General features: G+C 43.3%; 1 protein-coding gene across 8 annotated transcripts in view; it reads right to left on the reverse strand.

The window, feature by feature from the left end:
* FAM186B (family with sequence similarity 186 member B) overlaps window positions 1-16,077 on the reverse strand; it is a 67,359-nt gene that overhangs the window by 28,707 nt on the left and 22,575 nt on the right. For 7 of the 8 annotated variants that reach the window (XR_007517199.1, XR_007517200.1, XM_049883045.1 and 4 more), the window contains 3 exons: window positions 15,768-15,960; window positions 6,262-6,440; window positions 5,299-5,484 (listed from right to left, as the gene is read on the reverse strand). Coding sequence is in view for 6 of the 8 variants with exons in the window: in XM_049883045.1 (XP_049739002.1) it covers window positions 5,299-5,484; window positions 6,262-6,440; window positions 15,768-15,960 (558 nt within the window). In the remaining 2 variants the exon portion in view is untranslated. Of the gene's footprint in view, window positions 1-5,298; window positions 5,485-6,261; window positions 6,441-15,767; window positions 15,961-16,077 lie in introns of those variants that run through there. The other variant, XM_049883047.1, reaches the window with a different exon arrangement.

The raw sequence follows: 16,077 nt of genomic DNA on the forward strand, positions 1-16,077 counted from the left end.
CCCACTGCTCTCCTGCTCCTTCAGGGTGAATCCTACCTCTTGTCTTACTTCACAGAATACCTTTCTTGCCCATCCAGCTAATCTCTTTCCCAGATGCCAAGACACCAAGCCGTCTCATCTGTCCCGAGTGTTGGACATGTGGGTAAGTCTACGCTTGAGTGCATCTTGGAGCACACACGTGTACCGGCGAGTACTCCACTGTGCAGAAACAGGCCCTGAGCAAGGCAGGGCCTCGCAGTTAAAGATTTTCTGCAACTGCAGACAGCATTTGGTGTGTGCAGACACACACAACTACCTGACCTGTCAGGCAGCGAGCCCCAAGGCTGATGCTTGTAAGGCAAAGCAGAGAAGCCCTTGGAGAAGAGGGCCTGCTGGGTTTTGAGGGACAGAATCTTCCTAGTGTCCCAAAGAGGGAGAATGGATAGCCCTTCCCCACATGCTGAGAGTGTGTCCCACTGGGCCTGGAGATGGGATGGGCTGTCAGTGACATCAGACTAGGAAAACAGGGCAGTCAGTGGGTGAGGTCAGTCCTGCCTATGACACTGGCCTGTGCTGTGAACAGGACAGCATAGCCAGGGGAACTAGTGAGGTCTGCCACGCTGCAAAGTGTTGAGTGACCTGGACCCGCAGAGGAAGTGGACATGAGGACTCATGGGGACCAGGGGCAGGTGGCCAAAGAGAAGATGCACTTTGGAGAGTGGATGCAGAGTGTCTCCAGGACACACACAGCAGGCTCACAAGAAAAGCAGTACAAACCCCACCCCTGAAACAACAGTAGCCCTGACAGTGTCAGAGAGCTTCTGTTAGAGTGGCAGGCCCTTGGGCCATAATAATGGGATTCCAAGAGAACATGGGAAGCCCTTGCACTGAAACATTGGGGACCAGCCTGACGCCCAGGTCGGGAGCGCCAACCTGGGGTGCAGATAAAGAAGCAGGGGCAGCTAGACTTTGCTTCTATATCTGGTAGTGGGATAAATTGAATAAACTTGTATAGAGTTGGAAAAGAGGAAGAAAATTGTATTCACCTAAATTCCCTTAGAAAGGAAAAGCTGTCTTTGCTGGGAACAATATTTTGATACGTGCTTAGGCTAGAAGCTGAGATCCCGGTGGAGGCCTGGGTATGGGAGGAGCAGCTCTGCTTGAGACATGAAGAAATTTTAGAATTTGGCATGCTACAGCAAAGAAGGAGGGGATGAGAGAGGGAAAGAAAGAGGGCCACTCTGAAGTGCTGTTCCATATGAATTCCTTTCCCCATCATCCCCTTAAATTTTGAGTTACTGAAATCATGAAATGTTTGGGGTCAAGCAGAGTGTGTGCACGCATAAATTTACGTGTGGGAAGGACAAAGGGGTTGGCCTCAGGTTCAGACAAATGCTGGGCAGAACCCAGACACTGGAAGGATGCAGAGATGAGAGGCAGGAGGCGCTCAGAGAGGTGAGCCAATGCTACGGGGAGGATCTTGGGCAAGTTTAGCCAAATCTCCAAGAGGTGTGACCCCAGCTGACTTCTGTGCTACTGAGCTCTGCCACTGTGTTGTTTTTATTATTCTCCTTTCTGTTTGCTGTATCCAAACCTCCAGTTAAAAACAAACAAAACAATTAACAACATACACACACATACCTTGGGAACTCTTCAGAAACTGAAAACCAGGTATTTATCCGCTAGGTGGGGGCAGTGGTAGTTTAGTGGTAGAATTCCTGCCTTCTGTGCAGGAGACCCGAGTTCAACTCCCTGACAATGCACCTTAAGTGCAGGCACCACCCATCTGTTAGTGGAAGCTTGCATGTTGCAATGATGCTGAACAGGTTTCAGCAAAGCTTCCAGACTAAGACAGTGCAGTGCGATGGATTGTTTTTATGTGGCCTTTCCCACCATGGTCTTGTAACATGGTGCAGATAAGGTAATTGTGGCCCACTAAGGGTTTTTTTTTTTTTTTTTTGGGCTTGAAATAAAGCATCCCAGAGGCAGGAAATAGAGGATCCCACCACCGCCAAGGTAGGACAGCCAAGAGTGGAATGTGTCCTTTGGGCCCGGGATCCCTGTGCTGAGAAGCTCCTGGAACCAGGAGATGGAGAGAGCTGTAGCACTGAAATGGTGAGAAGTGGTAGCAGAGAAATGGCTACAGGAGGGACCAGCAGAAGACCATGCAGTGAGTGAGCTTCCCGGCCCACAGAGCGAGAAAGCTGAGTGACTTTGGGCAGAGGGGGCCCTGGTGGCATGGTGGTTAAGTGTTAGGCTGCTAACCAAAAGGTCAGCAGTTCAAATCCACCAGCCGCTTCTTGAAAATCCTATGGGACAGTTCTACTCTGTCCTAAAGGGTCGTTATGAGTTGGAATTGACTCGAAGGCAATGGGTTATTTGGTTTGGGCCAAGGCTTAAGTAGGGTGCCTCTGGGCACTTAGCGGCAGGAGCTAAAAGAGCTTTATAACATTTGCTGAGCAGGGCAGAGGCTGAGGGGCCAGAGAGAGGTGTACCTGAGACACGCTAGGAAGAAGCTGTCCTGATGGAAGAACTGTATCTTGAGTGTCCCTGAATCTGAATTGTAACCTTTTACTTCCCTAATAAACCTCAAAATCATGAGTATTGCCTGAGTTCTCTGTGTCCATGGCAATGAATTATTGAACCCAGCTAGGGAGTAGAGTGCCATGTGAGGGATGGTTGGTGTCAGAATTGGTAAAGATAGTGGAGAAAGGAGGCATATCTGACCTGCGCCTTATGGGAATCAGCCTTGGGCTATTAATCTTGATTCTCCTTCCCCCTTGTGAAGTTAGAAGAGGTCAGATGCCACCCCCATGCCATTTTTACAGACAGACTAGGAAGAAAGGCCTGGTGATTTAATTTAAAAAATCAGCCAGTGAAAACCCTATGAACTCTATGCACCTGGAACAACAGAGGACAAAGGAGAGTCAGGAATAGGAGGAAGATATGGAATGTGTGGCTAACTGCCTCCGTGAACAACTGCCTCCTTTGCCAGGAGATCAGAAGAACTGATGGTGCCCAGCTACCATTAATGAACATTTTGACAAAAGATTCAAATTTTCATGGAAATCCAGACTTCTTGGAGCCATGAAGGTTGAATGAACCCCTGAAACTGTCATCCTGAGATAATCTTTAAACCTTAAACCGAAAATATCCCCTGAAGACTTCTTAAAACCAAGTAATAGTTTAGCTTAACTAGCGAAAAATGTCTGCATTGAGCATTATGCTCTTTTAATAACTACAGGAGATTAAACTGACACCACGAACTTGAAAGATTGTATAAGAACCTTAGGGGGCAGTGAATTTATGTTAATGGGGGAGGAACAACTCAGAAAAGGAGGGTGAGAATGGTTGCACAACTTGAAAATAAAAGTGACGTCACTAAATGGTACATGTAGAAACTGCTGAATTGGTGTATGTTTTGCTGTGTATATTCTTAACAACAAAAAATAAATTAATAAAAAAAAACCCTATGGATCACAACAGCCTGATCCCATTGTGCATGGGGTTGCCATGAGTCAGAGCCAACTTGACAGCAGCTAACAACCACAGCAATCCATTAGGTGGGCTATAATGCTGATGTCCATCTGGGACTCTCAGGCCTGTTTCATAGTGGAGGCATAGCCAGAGACTGACTTTCTTTGATGCTCCACACCACCCTGACTTAAAGAATGCCCTATCCTACCATTGATGACTGCCCTGACAGGGAACACAACAGACAATCCCTGATGGAGGAGAACAGTGGGATGCAGACCTTAAATTCTCGCAAAAAAGACGACTTAATGGTCTGACTGAGACTAGAGGGAACCTGGAGGTCACGGCCCCTCTGCTAGTCCAAGACTGGAACCATTCCCAAAGCCAGGATTGGACCGGACTGTAAGACAGAAAATGATACTGGTGAGGAGTGAGCTTCTTGGCTCAAGTAGACACATGAGCCTATATGGTCAGCTCCTGTCTGGAGGCGAGATGAGAAGGCAGAGGGGGACAGGAGCTGGTTGAATGGACATGGGGAATACAAGGTGGAGAGGAGGAGTGTGCTGTCTTATTAGGGGGAGAGCAGCTAGGAGTACATAGCAAGGTGTATGTAAGTTTTTGTACGAGAGACTGACTTGATTTGTAAACTTTCACTTAAAGTACAAATTAAAAAAAAAGAATGCCCTATCTGGATGGTGGCAGCAGTACCAGCATCTTGCATCCCTTGGTTCCGGTTAGGTCTAGTCTGGCAGGCATCAGTGCCCTCTTCCTGCCGGGGATCTTTAATTGGGCCATGGCTGCAAGAGCAGACAGGATTGGTGATCTAGAAAGGTTCCTTGAAAGAACCTTGAGTTCTCAACCTTCAAACCAAGGTATCAATAGTGACATCTTCAAGTTTAACCTTCGAGCCTCTTGTTGGCTTCCTGAGTCCTGCCTCCCTCCTCTGAGCTGCTTTTCCCAGGGACACTTCTTGAAGACAGTGAGGAGATGAAAATGTCAAAGATGGCCCCGGCCCGAGTCTCTGATGTATCATCTGACTCAGGGTCTCCCTCATCTCTCCATTCCTATACCTGGCTCTCCCACAGCTCTGGGGCAAGATGCAGCTTTTGAGCAATTCATATGCAGCCCAGGAAACAAGTATGAAGGAAAAACTTCTGTAAAGTAATACTATTTAAGTCTTTTGAGAAAAGTAAAGTGGTACTGATGTGGGGACTCAAGCTGATGGCAGGTAAGCATCTCTCTGCTGATGTAGGACAATATATGATGTCATGGATTGAACTGTGTCCCCCCAAAATATCTGTCAACTTGGCTAGGTCATGATTCCCAATATTGTATGGTTGTCTACCATTTTGTCATCTGATATGATTTTCCTATGTGCTATAAATCCTACCACTATGACATAATAAGATGGATTAGTGGCAGTTAGATTGATGAGATCTACAAGATTAGATAGTGTCTTAAGCCAATGTCTTTTGAGATATAAAAGAGAGAGGTGAGCAGAGAGACATGGGGACCTCATACCACCAAGAATGAAGAGCAGGAGTGCACGTTCTCGACCAGGGGAAGACTGATGACAAGAACCTTCCTCCAGATCCCAGAAGAGAAAGCCTTCGCCTGGAGCCAATGACTACTAGACTGTGAGAGAATAAATTTCTCTTTGTTGAAGCCCTCTACTTGTGGTATTTCTGTTATAGCAGCACTAGATAACCAAGACACATGCGGTCGTTACTAATGTTTGGAACAAGACCTTTTGGTTCCTTATACAGGGACAGTGTGCACAGTGGCCCCTGCCCTTGGCGGGCAGGTCCCCCTGAATCCAGATGGACCATCCAGGCTTGCACTTACCAGGTCTTGAGGGACGTCAAACTTTTTTGGTAGGAGGAATGGACATCCAGTGCCAACAGCCGGGGAATGTCTGGGTACCCCCCTAGCTGGTCCCACTGCAAGCTGGGGGGAGTCTTCTTTTCTATTGGATGGCTGGAAGAGGCCACATCAGTCTTCCAGACAGCCTCCATCTGACTCCCCTGGTGGCTGAGGGGCAGAAGGGTAAAAGATACAAGGAGTTAGACACAGAAAGAGACTCAGAAGTAACAAGCTCTCCAGGACCACAAGGCCTTGTTTTCTTCCCTTCTCAAAAAGAATTTGTCACCACCCTCCTTGTACCCCTCACCTCACACACTGACTCTGTTTCACCTCCCTGGGCTCCTCTGGCTGAGGAGCTACTGGAAGAGGCCGCCATGGTAGCCCTTGTGGCTTCAGTACATGCTCTGGGGCTGGAGCTCTGAAATAGCCACACTAGGGTAGTTGTGGAAGTGGATCTTCTCAGCTGCCCAAAGGCTCATAACTCTGAACTAGCCACACTAGGGTAGGTGTGGATGTAGATCTTCTCGGCTGCCCAAAGGCTCATAGGCATCTCTTTTTAAGCCTGTGGGAGTCACATGGTGGGAAGAATCAGGCTTGTTTATATGGACAGACCAATGGCAGGTGCTAGATGGATGCTCAAAGTAGAAATTGCCATCAGTTCTCAGCTGTGGGTCCTCAGAGTCTTTCAGTTGCATAGTTTGAAACACTCTGGGTCAGGTTGGCCCCTGAGGCCCACAGACCATGACATACATGCTTCTCTGGGTCTGTGGGCCAGAGCTGGGCAGGGCAGTGGAGAAGACAGATGACTTGCAACTCGTGGCAGTGAGCTCTCCTTGTCTGTGCCCTTGCTGAGCCACCAGCCCCCCAGTCTGGCCACCCCTGTACCTTGCCATCTGATATCCCCACTCATCCAGCTGGCTGCCCCCCTGGCTTCTCTGTACCTACCGGGCCATCCTCAGGGGCACACATTCCCGCTGCTTGGACATAAAGTGCTCCAGGGGCTTCTTGCAAGAGGGGCCACTGGAACGGATGTGTCGGGGGAAGGCTGGGGGCGACTTGCTTTTCCTTGGCTTTGGGGAGGTGACCACAGGGGTGTTTAGGTGAACGTTCCACTCCAGCTGGAGCTAGCGGGACCAGCAGAGAGGCATCAGGGAGACAGAAAGTTATCCGCTCTCTAGGGTGGCAGTGGTTAAGAGCTACAGCTGCTAACCAAAAGGTTGGCAGTTCGAATCCATCAGGTGCTCCTTGGAAACCCTATGGGGCAGTTCTACTCTGCCCTATAGGGCTACTGTGAGTGGGAACTGACTCAATGGCAATGAATTTGGTTTTTTTTAGGGTGAGGGGAACCATTGCCTGACTGTTGGTGTCTGTGCTGGGCTTGGGCTGAGCAGAGAGGGTAAGGCCTAGGGAGTCCCTCAAATTAGAAACCTTGGGGCCCTGGAAAGATCTCTGAGAGCATCTGCAGGGTACATGGCATGATGTCAGGTTGTGTCTCGAGTGCTCTGTGTATATTTTCATGTGGTTCTGGCCCTGGCATTGGGTGAGGAGCTAGGGAAACCCTCATAACCAAAGAATCATCAGATGGTCCCTTTCCTTCTCAACTGCAAAAGCAATTTTGCAAGCCAAGACACCTATAGGAGATTATCAGGACTGATATAAGGTGCTATGAAACTGAGTTCGAAAAAATTTCCATGCCAAGGCCCTTCCAACTGCCTGATGTCAACACTTGCACTGAATCCCGCGGCATCCTGCCTCCCCGTCTTAGGCCAGTGCTCCTCAGGACTCCGGAAGGATACCTCCTGGCTCAACTCTTGGGGAGATATTAGCAGGTTCTGAGGTCACTGCTTTGAGATTCTCCAATCCCTCCAAGCTGCTGGCTATCCCCCTGGGACCATGTCTCTGTCTATTGTAGCAGAGGAAAGAGTAGAGGAAACTGAAGCCAGCCCTCCTTTCCATAAGCTTCCTGAGCCTCAAACCAAGAGCTGAGGGCTGCTCGTCCCAAAGATGTTATGCTGGAGGATCTACAAATGAAAGATTCTAGCAAGAAAAAGTCCAATATACCATAGCTAGTGCAGAAAGCTTTTCCTGCCACATAAAAGGATAGCTATGGATGTAAACTTAGTGCTTGTATGGTAGGGACACAATTATTAATGATCCCAAAGAGTATTCATTCTTACTTGCTGGGTTAGTTCCTGTTTTCTCCTGTGTGAAGAATCTGGACAATGGGCAAAACAGCAAGGAAAAAACTAAAAGAACCCAGAGAAGAAAAGTCCATATATACCGTAAGGAATCATCAAGATAGGGAAAGACAGGAGTCTTCAATTCCAGTATCCAAAAATTTTAGCTATTATCTCTTTGGCCTTGTGGGTTTTGGCTTTTTATAAAATTTTCAATGTAAAAAGGACTGCCATATAGTAAGTTTACTTTTAAAAAAATTCAGTGTATAGACAATTATTGGTAAATACATGGATCCATTGTCCCTCAGGGGTCCATGGCCCATAGATTAGCAATCACTTATCTAGACTAAGAGAATAAGGAATTTGGGTATCAGAGAATTTTTTGGACTTTAAGAGGTTTTCTGAATATGGAAGAATGGGAGAGTAGAGAAAAGGAAAGAGAAAATAAGCACTACTAGGATTACAAATTGGACCTCTTTAATGTTTTGAGTGACACAATTAAAGATTGGGGTTATTTTCTAATTATTTTTTGTTGTTGAGCCTTGTATTCCTGAATGGGATACAATGGCAAAACTGGATGATGTAGGGCCCTAGGATGTATTTGAGTTACACTTGATATATGAATGCTAGAACCATGCCTATACATTTTGAAAGGTTATCCTACTGAGCTCTGCTAAGGCAAATTGGGTGAGTTCTTATCTAAAGAGTAAAGTTTTTCCTAGTGTTAGTTCACAGTAGGAAAATATGGGTTCTCAGCAAGGAAGTGAAAAAGATGAGGGTAGGTGTTAGGTAGAAGGAGCGAGGAAGTGAGACCTTCCATATCTGCTGACCTAGACCAATAGTTCCTAACTCATGGGCTATGGTTCCTGAGGAGCAATAGATTGTTTTCAGAGTCCAACAATTAAAGTGCATACCAAAAATTGTTTACTGAGTAAATAAAAAGTAAAATTATAGTACTATTAAATAGGAATCCTTGAAACTTTTAACATTAAAAGTGAATCTTAATAGTACAGGAGTTTTTTTAAAAGACGTGTTGTTAGTTGCTGTTGAGTCAGCTCCAAATCATGTTAACCTTATATATAACAGAACAAAACATTGCCTGGTCCTGGCTATAATGGAATAACAGGGACCAGATATACCTTTCCACCTTAAACAACTAATGAACCAAAAAAAAATATATGAAATAATGATTTTCAGACATTGGACAATAGGCAGTGATGGTCAGTGATCCTTGACTGAAGGGAAACAGTGAGGTGAGAGCTACTATTGCCCCAGCTTACTGCCTGGAGAGAGTGTCTAGGCTGTAGCATAAGGAAGTGGAACTCAAACAGAGCTCAGTAGCCTTGCTGAGTTGAGGAGACAGAGATCGGAGTTCAGGGAAGCCAAGGTGACTAGAATTTGCAGAGTAGAATGAGAAAATAACAGAAATTGTGCAGAAGGAAAGCTCCAAAGCTCTGAAGAGGGGTCCTCTCAAATCTCTGTGCATGTATCTGAGGAAACTACCAAGGCTGGAGGAGGAACCACTGGAAAGGAAAAGGCAGACAATCTTCAGAGTTCACACATGGCCAGGAAGAATGTGTGTCCACATATCTTTAACAGACTAAAACAAAAAAATGTCAACCTAGAATCTTATACCCAGCAAAAATATCTTCCAAAACTGAAGGCTAAATAAGGACTTTTTCAGTCATACCAAAGCTAAGAGAATTCATTGCCAGCAGACCAGCACTATGAGAAATGTTAAAGGAAGTCCTTCGGGCAGAAAGAAAATTATGGAGCATTGGAATAAAGTGCATTGGGAATGGTAAATATGTGGATAAATAAATTTCTTATTGTCTAAAAATATATTGATTATTGATTGTCTAAAGCAAAAATAATAACAATGTATTATGGGATTTGTAACATATACACAGCTAAAATGTCTGACAATAGGACAAAGGCCAGGAGGAGGAAAGGGATGTACACTGTTGTAAGGGTCTTATGTTATATGTGAAATGATACAATAATATTTGAAAACAGACTGTGATAAATTAAAGATTTATATTGTAAATCCTAGAGAAAGCATTAAAAATAACAAAACAGAGTGGTATAGCTAATACATCAAGAGTGGAGATAAAATGGAATCATTAAAAACCCAATTAATCCAAAAGAAGCCAGAAAAAGAGGAAGAAAGCAATTAAAGAACAGGTGGGACAAATATAAACATAGAGCAAGATGGTAGATTTAAACCCAACAAAATTGATAATCACATCAAACATAAATGATCTAAACCCTCCAAACAAAAGGCAGAGATTGTCAGATTGTATAAAAAGCAAGACCTAACTATATGGTGTCTACTAAAGACTCAATTTAAATATAAAGACATTGAAAGGTTAAAAGTAAAAGAATGGAAAAGATTTGCTACACAAATACTAATCAAAAGAAAGATGGAGTGACTGTATCAGTATCAGACAACAGAGAATTAAGAATAAGGAATATAACCAAGGATAAAAGGGTTATTTCATGATTAAAGGCCATTTTTTCAAGAGTACGTAACAATCTTATATGTGTATACCTAATTACAGAGCTTCAAAGTATACGGAACACAACTTATAAAACTGAAAGTAGACAAGTCCATCATTGTAGTTTGAGATTTCTACACCTTTCTCAATACTTGAGAGAACAGATAGTCAGAAAATCACATAGAAGACTTGAACAACACTGTCAACCAACTAGACCTAACTGATATTTATGAAACATGTCACCCACCAATAGCAGAATATGTTGTTTTCAATTACATATTGAATATTTACCAAGAAAGACCATATTTTAGACAAAAAAAAGTAAGTTTTAATAAATTTTAAATGACTGAAATCAATGTATGTTCTCTGATCACAATGGAATTAAACTAGAAACCAAAAAGAAAGATGGCTAGAAAATCCTCAAATATTTGTAAATTAAGTAACACATTTCTAAATAACCTACAAGAAAAAGAAAAATCATAAACGAAATTAAAAACTATTTTGAACTAAATAAAAATGAAAACACAACATATCAAAATTTGTAGGATGCAACTTTGGTGAGTGGCGCCCGGGGTCTTAAAAGCTTGCCATCAGCCATCTGAGATGCATCAATTGGTCCCAACCCACATGGAGCAAAGGAGAATGAAGAACACTGAAGCTACAAGAAAAATATTAGCCCAAGACATTGTGCTGAGTGAAATAAGTCAATCACAAAAGGACAAATATTATGAGACCACTACTAGAAAAACTTATGAAAAGGTATACACACAAAAAGAAACAATCTTTGATGGTCACGAGGGAGGGAAGAGGTGGAGATGGAAAAACACTAAACAGAGAACAGCTAAGTGGTAACTTTGGTGAAGGGTAAGAGAATACACAATACTGGGGAAGCCAGCACAACTTGACCAATGCAAGGTCATGGAAGCTCCACAGACACATCCAAACTCCCTGAGGGACCAAATTACTGGGCTGTGGGCTGCGGGGACCACGGTCTTGGGGAACATGTAGCTCAACTGACATAACAGTTTATAAAGAAAATGTTCTACATTGTACTTTGATGAGTAGCATCGGGGGTCTTAAAAGGTTGTGAGCAGACATCTAAGATATTCCACTGGTCTCACCCCTTTGCGAGCAAGGGAGAATGAAGAAAACTAAAGACACAAGGGAAAGATTAGTCGAAAAGACTAACAGACCACAACTACCACAGCCTCCATGCCATGGATTGGATTGTGTCCCCAAAAAGTATCTGTCAACTTGACAAGGCCACGAATCCTAGTATTGTATGATTTTCTACCATTTTGTCATCTGATGTGATTTCCCTATGTGTTGTAAAACCTATCACTATGATGTTAATGATATGGATTAGCAGCAGTTATATTGGTGAGATCTACAAGATTAGATAGTGTCTTAAGCCAATCTCTTTTAAGATATAAAAGAGGGAAGCAAGCAGAGAGGTGGGGACCTCATACCACCAAGAAAGCAGTGCCAGGAGCAAAGTTCAGCCTTTGGACCCAGGGTTCCTGCGTGGAGAAGCTCCTGGTCCAGGGGAAGATTGATGACAAAGACCTTCCTCCAGAGTTCGCAGAGAAAGCCTTCCCCTGCAGCTGACGCCCTGAATTTAGACTTCTAGCCTACTAGACTGCGAGAGAATAAACTTCTGTTTGTTAAAGCCATCTACTTGTGGTATTTCTGTTATAGCAGCACTAGATGACTAAGACACTCCACCAGACTCAGTCCAGTATAACTAGATAGTGCCTGCCTAGCAGCACTGACTGCTCTGACTGGGCTCACAATAGAGTGTCCTGGACAGAACTGGAGAAAAAGGTAGAACAAAATTCTAACTCACAGAAAAAGACTAGACTTACTGGCCTGACAGAGACTGGAGAAACCCTGAAAATATGGGCCCCAGACACCCTTTTAGCTCAGTAATGAAGTCACTCCTGAGGTTCACCCTTCAGCCAAAGATTAGACAGGTCCATAAAGCAAAATGAGACTAAAGGGGCACACTAGCCCAGCAGCAAGGACTAGAAAGCAGGAGGGGACAGGAGAGCTGAAAAAAAAAAAAAAGAAAATATTAGCCCTAGAGACAAAAGAGCCACATAAATCAGAGACTCCATCAGCCTGAGACCAGAAGAATTAGATGGTGCCCTGCTGCCATCAATGACCGCCCTGACAGGGAACACGGCAATGAGTCCCTGATGGAGCAGGAGAAAAGTGTGGTACAGAACTCAAATTCATGTAAAAAGACCAGACTTAATGATCTGACTGAGATTGGAGGAACCCTAGAAGACATGGCCCTCAGATGCTCTGTTAACCCAGAACTAAAACCATTCCCATAGCCAACTCTTCAGACAAAGATTAGGCTGGACTATAAAACATAAAATAATACTCGTGAAGAGTGTGCTTCTTAGTTCAAACAGATACATGAGACTAAATGGCCAGCTCCTGTCCAGAGGCAGGATGAGACGGCAGAAAGGGACAGGAGCTGGTTGGATGGACACAGGAAACCAGAGGTGGAAAGGGAGGAGTTTGCTGTCACATTATAGGGATTACAATTAGGATTGCACAACAATATGTGTATAAATTTTTATATGTGAAATTGAGCCGTAAACTTTCGCAAGCACAATAAAAAAAAAATTGTGGGATGCAACTAAAGCAGTGCCTAAAGGAAAGTTTATAGCATTAAATGCTTATATTAAATAAAAAAAGAAAGATCTCAAAGCAATGATCTAAGTTTCTAATTTAAGAAACTAGAAAAGGAAGAGCAAATTAGGCATGAAATAAGCAGAGGGAAGGAAATAATAAAGATAAGAGCAAAAATCAATGAAATGGAAAACAAAGAAATGATAGAGAAAAATCAGTAGAACCTGAAATTAGATTTTTGAGAAGATCAATACAGTTGTTAAACCTCTAGCCAGACTTATCAGGAAAAAAAGAGAGAAGACATGTTACCAATATCAAGAGTGAAAAGAAGGAATATCACTACAGATTCTGCAGACATTAAAAGACTAAATAAAGGAATATTATGAAGAACTTTATGGCAACAAATTGAGATGAAATTAAAACAATTCCATAAAAGATACAAACTACCAAAGCTAACTCAAGAAGAACTAGAAAACCTGAATATCTCTATATCTAGTAAAGGATTTAATTTGCAGTTGAAAACTTTCCCAAAAAGAAGACTCCACACTCAAATTCTACCAAACATTTAAGGTAAATTAAACTACACATTTAAATAAGGCATAATACTCATTTTACACAAACTATTCCAGAAAATATAAGAGAAGGGAACATATCCCAGTTCATCCTATGAGGACAGTATTATCCTGATACCAAAACCAGACAAAGACATTACAAGGAAAAAAACAATATGACAGACCAGTATCCTTCACGTAATAGATGTAAAAATTTTAAGCAAAATTTCAGCAAACCAATTCTAACAACAGATAAAAAAGATAATACATCATGACCAAGTGAGTTTATCTCAGGTATACAAGATTGATTTAATATTTTAAAATCAATAATATGAAAATTGAAAGCTCAATTTGTATCATTAATAACAAATAGTAATGTCGGTTCTTTAGTTTTTTTCTTGTTTTTTTTTTTCCTTTTAAGTGACAGGCTTGCTTCATTCACTTTTGAGAAAATATCTGCCTAATACAATCTTTCCACCTTTCTTTCAAGTAAAAATGGTGCTCCATGAACAAAGCAGTTCAGTTTGCAATTCACACAATCCCTTTTCCTCGAGACAGTCCTTGTACTTTTATATGCTGCAGAAGTGCTTTAGGCATATTTCCCATGTTTCCACATAGAACATTAAAAAGAGGTGTACTTAGGCATTGAGATTAATAATTTCTAATGCTTCATCTATGTTATGGATTGAATTGTGTCCCCCAAAAATGTGTGTCAAGTTGGCTAAGCCGTGATTTCCAGTACCGTGTGGTTATCCACCATTTTGTGACCTGATGTGATTATCCTGTGTTATAAATATTAATTTCTGTGTTAATGAGAGAGGATTAGAGGTAGTTATGTTAATAAGGCAGGGCTCAATCTACAGGATTAGACTGTATCTTGAGTCAATCTCTTTTGAGATATAAAAGGGAGAATCAAGCAGAGAGGAGAGGGACCTCATTACCACCAAGCAAGAAGAGTCAGGAGTGGAGTGTGTCCTTTGGACCCAGGGTCCCTGCGCTGAGAAGCTTCTAGACAAGAGGAAGATTGATAACAAGGACCTTCCCCCAGAGCCAACAGAAAGAGAAACCCTTTCCCTGGAGCTGGCACCTGGAATTCGGACATCTAGCCTCTTAGACTGTGAGAGAATAAATTTCTGTTTGTTAAAGCCATCCATTAGGTATTTCTGTTATAGCAGCACTGGATAACTAAGACTAATATGCCTAAGTAAAACATTTGACATTCCTAAGTGAAAATGCCTTTTTTTTTTTTTTTTAAATCACGAGTTTGTGGGGGAGACGAATATAATGACCACTGGTACAATTTGGTGCCACTGCCTTGATTTATGCTAAGGTGCCACTGGTTTTACCCACTACTGCTTTTGCACCATCAGTGCAAATGTCAACTCAGTGAAAAAGGCAAGTAAAATCTTATTATCATGAAAATAGTTCTGACCTCACGAAGCCCCTCCAAGTGCCTAGGGATCCCCAGGGGCCAGTGAACAACACTTTGAGAACTGATGATCTAATGTATAATTTGAGAACACATTGCAAACTGAAGGACAAAAGTTTCCAAACTGAAAGGACCGACTAAATGCCCAACAAAATGGACTAAAATAGGCCCACATCAGGCACACCATCATAAAATTATGGAATACTGGAGACAAAGAGGATTCAGCCAACTTGCAGAGAGTAAAAATAGGTCAAACCTAAAGGAGTAGGACTCTCAACAGCAACACCAGAACCTGGAAGACCATGAGCAATGCCTTCAAAATTGTGAGGGAAAATTAATTCCAACCTCGGATTCCATGCCCAGGAAACTATCAATTAAGAGTGAGGGTAGATATTAAATAAAGACATTTTCAGACAACTAGGGTGTCTCAGTGATTTTACCTCCCATGCATTCTTTGTCAGGAAGTGAGTGGAGGAGGTGTTCCACCAAAATAAGGGAGTAAACCAAGAAAGAAGAGACCTGGAATCAAGAACCTAGGGGAGCTGACCCAAGAGAGAAGCAAAGTGAGTCCCCAGCATGAGGGTGTAGGTTGATCCCAAGATGACCAAACCAAAAAACAAACCCGTTGCCATCAAGTCAATTCTGACTCATAGTGCCCCTGCCCCTATAGGAGACAGTAGAACTGCCCCATAGAGTTTCCAAGGAGGGCCTGGTGGATTCGAACTGCTGACCTTTTGCTTAGTAGCACTTAACTGGTATGCCACCAGGGTTTTCCCCAAGATGACAGTCATGCAGTAAACCCTGGAGAGCAAGCCAGGAGCAGGGCGGACATAACCACTGGGGAGGGAGAATTCTAAGACAAAGTCAGTACTGAAGGACAGCTACCCCCACCCCTCCAGGAGGGTCTTTTCTTCCATAGCTCTTTTTGAAGGGTCCCTCTCTCTTTCTATCTTTCAAGATTGGAGGAAGTCACCCTTCCTTACACTCCAGTTGCCCACCCCCCCACGTCACCTGTGGTTCAGAGATTTTAACCTGTGCCCTCATTTCCCATCTGTTTCAGGCAAAGTCACACCCCCAGATCCCCACTAGGCTCCATCTCTCCTGGCTGTGCTTCCTTTGCTGACACAGAGGAGTCGCAGGGCAGGAGGCCCACCTTGGGGAATATGGTCACCATGCTGCTCAGACATTCTCGGCGCTTCTCCTCCAGGTCCTTCTGTTTTTTTGTCCAGGTCTGCAGCCTGAGGTTCTGTAGGCGGTCAATGTTTTCCAGGAAGATATAGAGGCTCTGGGCCTTGTAGGTAGCCCCAGTTATTCTCATGACTTGTATGTGGTTGATCACTTCTTGTCTAGGAAGCGAAAAGAGATTAGTGGGTGGAAGCCAGAGGACCGTGAGTTTAGGAGACCCTGCTCTCAAACCACGGACACCTCAGGTTCCCATTAAACTCTAGAAATCATCCTCCTTT

Source organism: Elephas maximus, chromosome 4 (genome assembly GCF_024166365.1).
Source record: "Elephas maximus indicus isolate mEleMax1 chromosome 4, mEleMax1 primary haplotype, whole genome shotgun sequence".
Lineage (NCBI taxonomy): Eukaryota > Metazoa > Chordata > Mammalia > Proboscidea > Elephantidae > Elephas > Elephas maximus.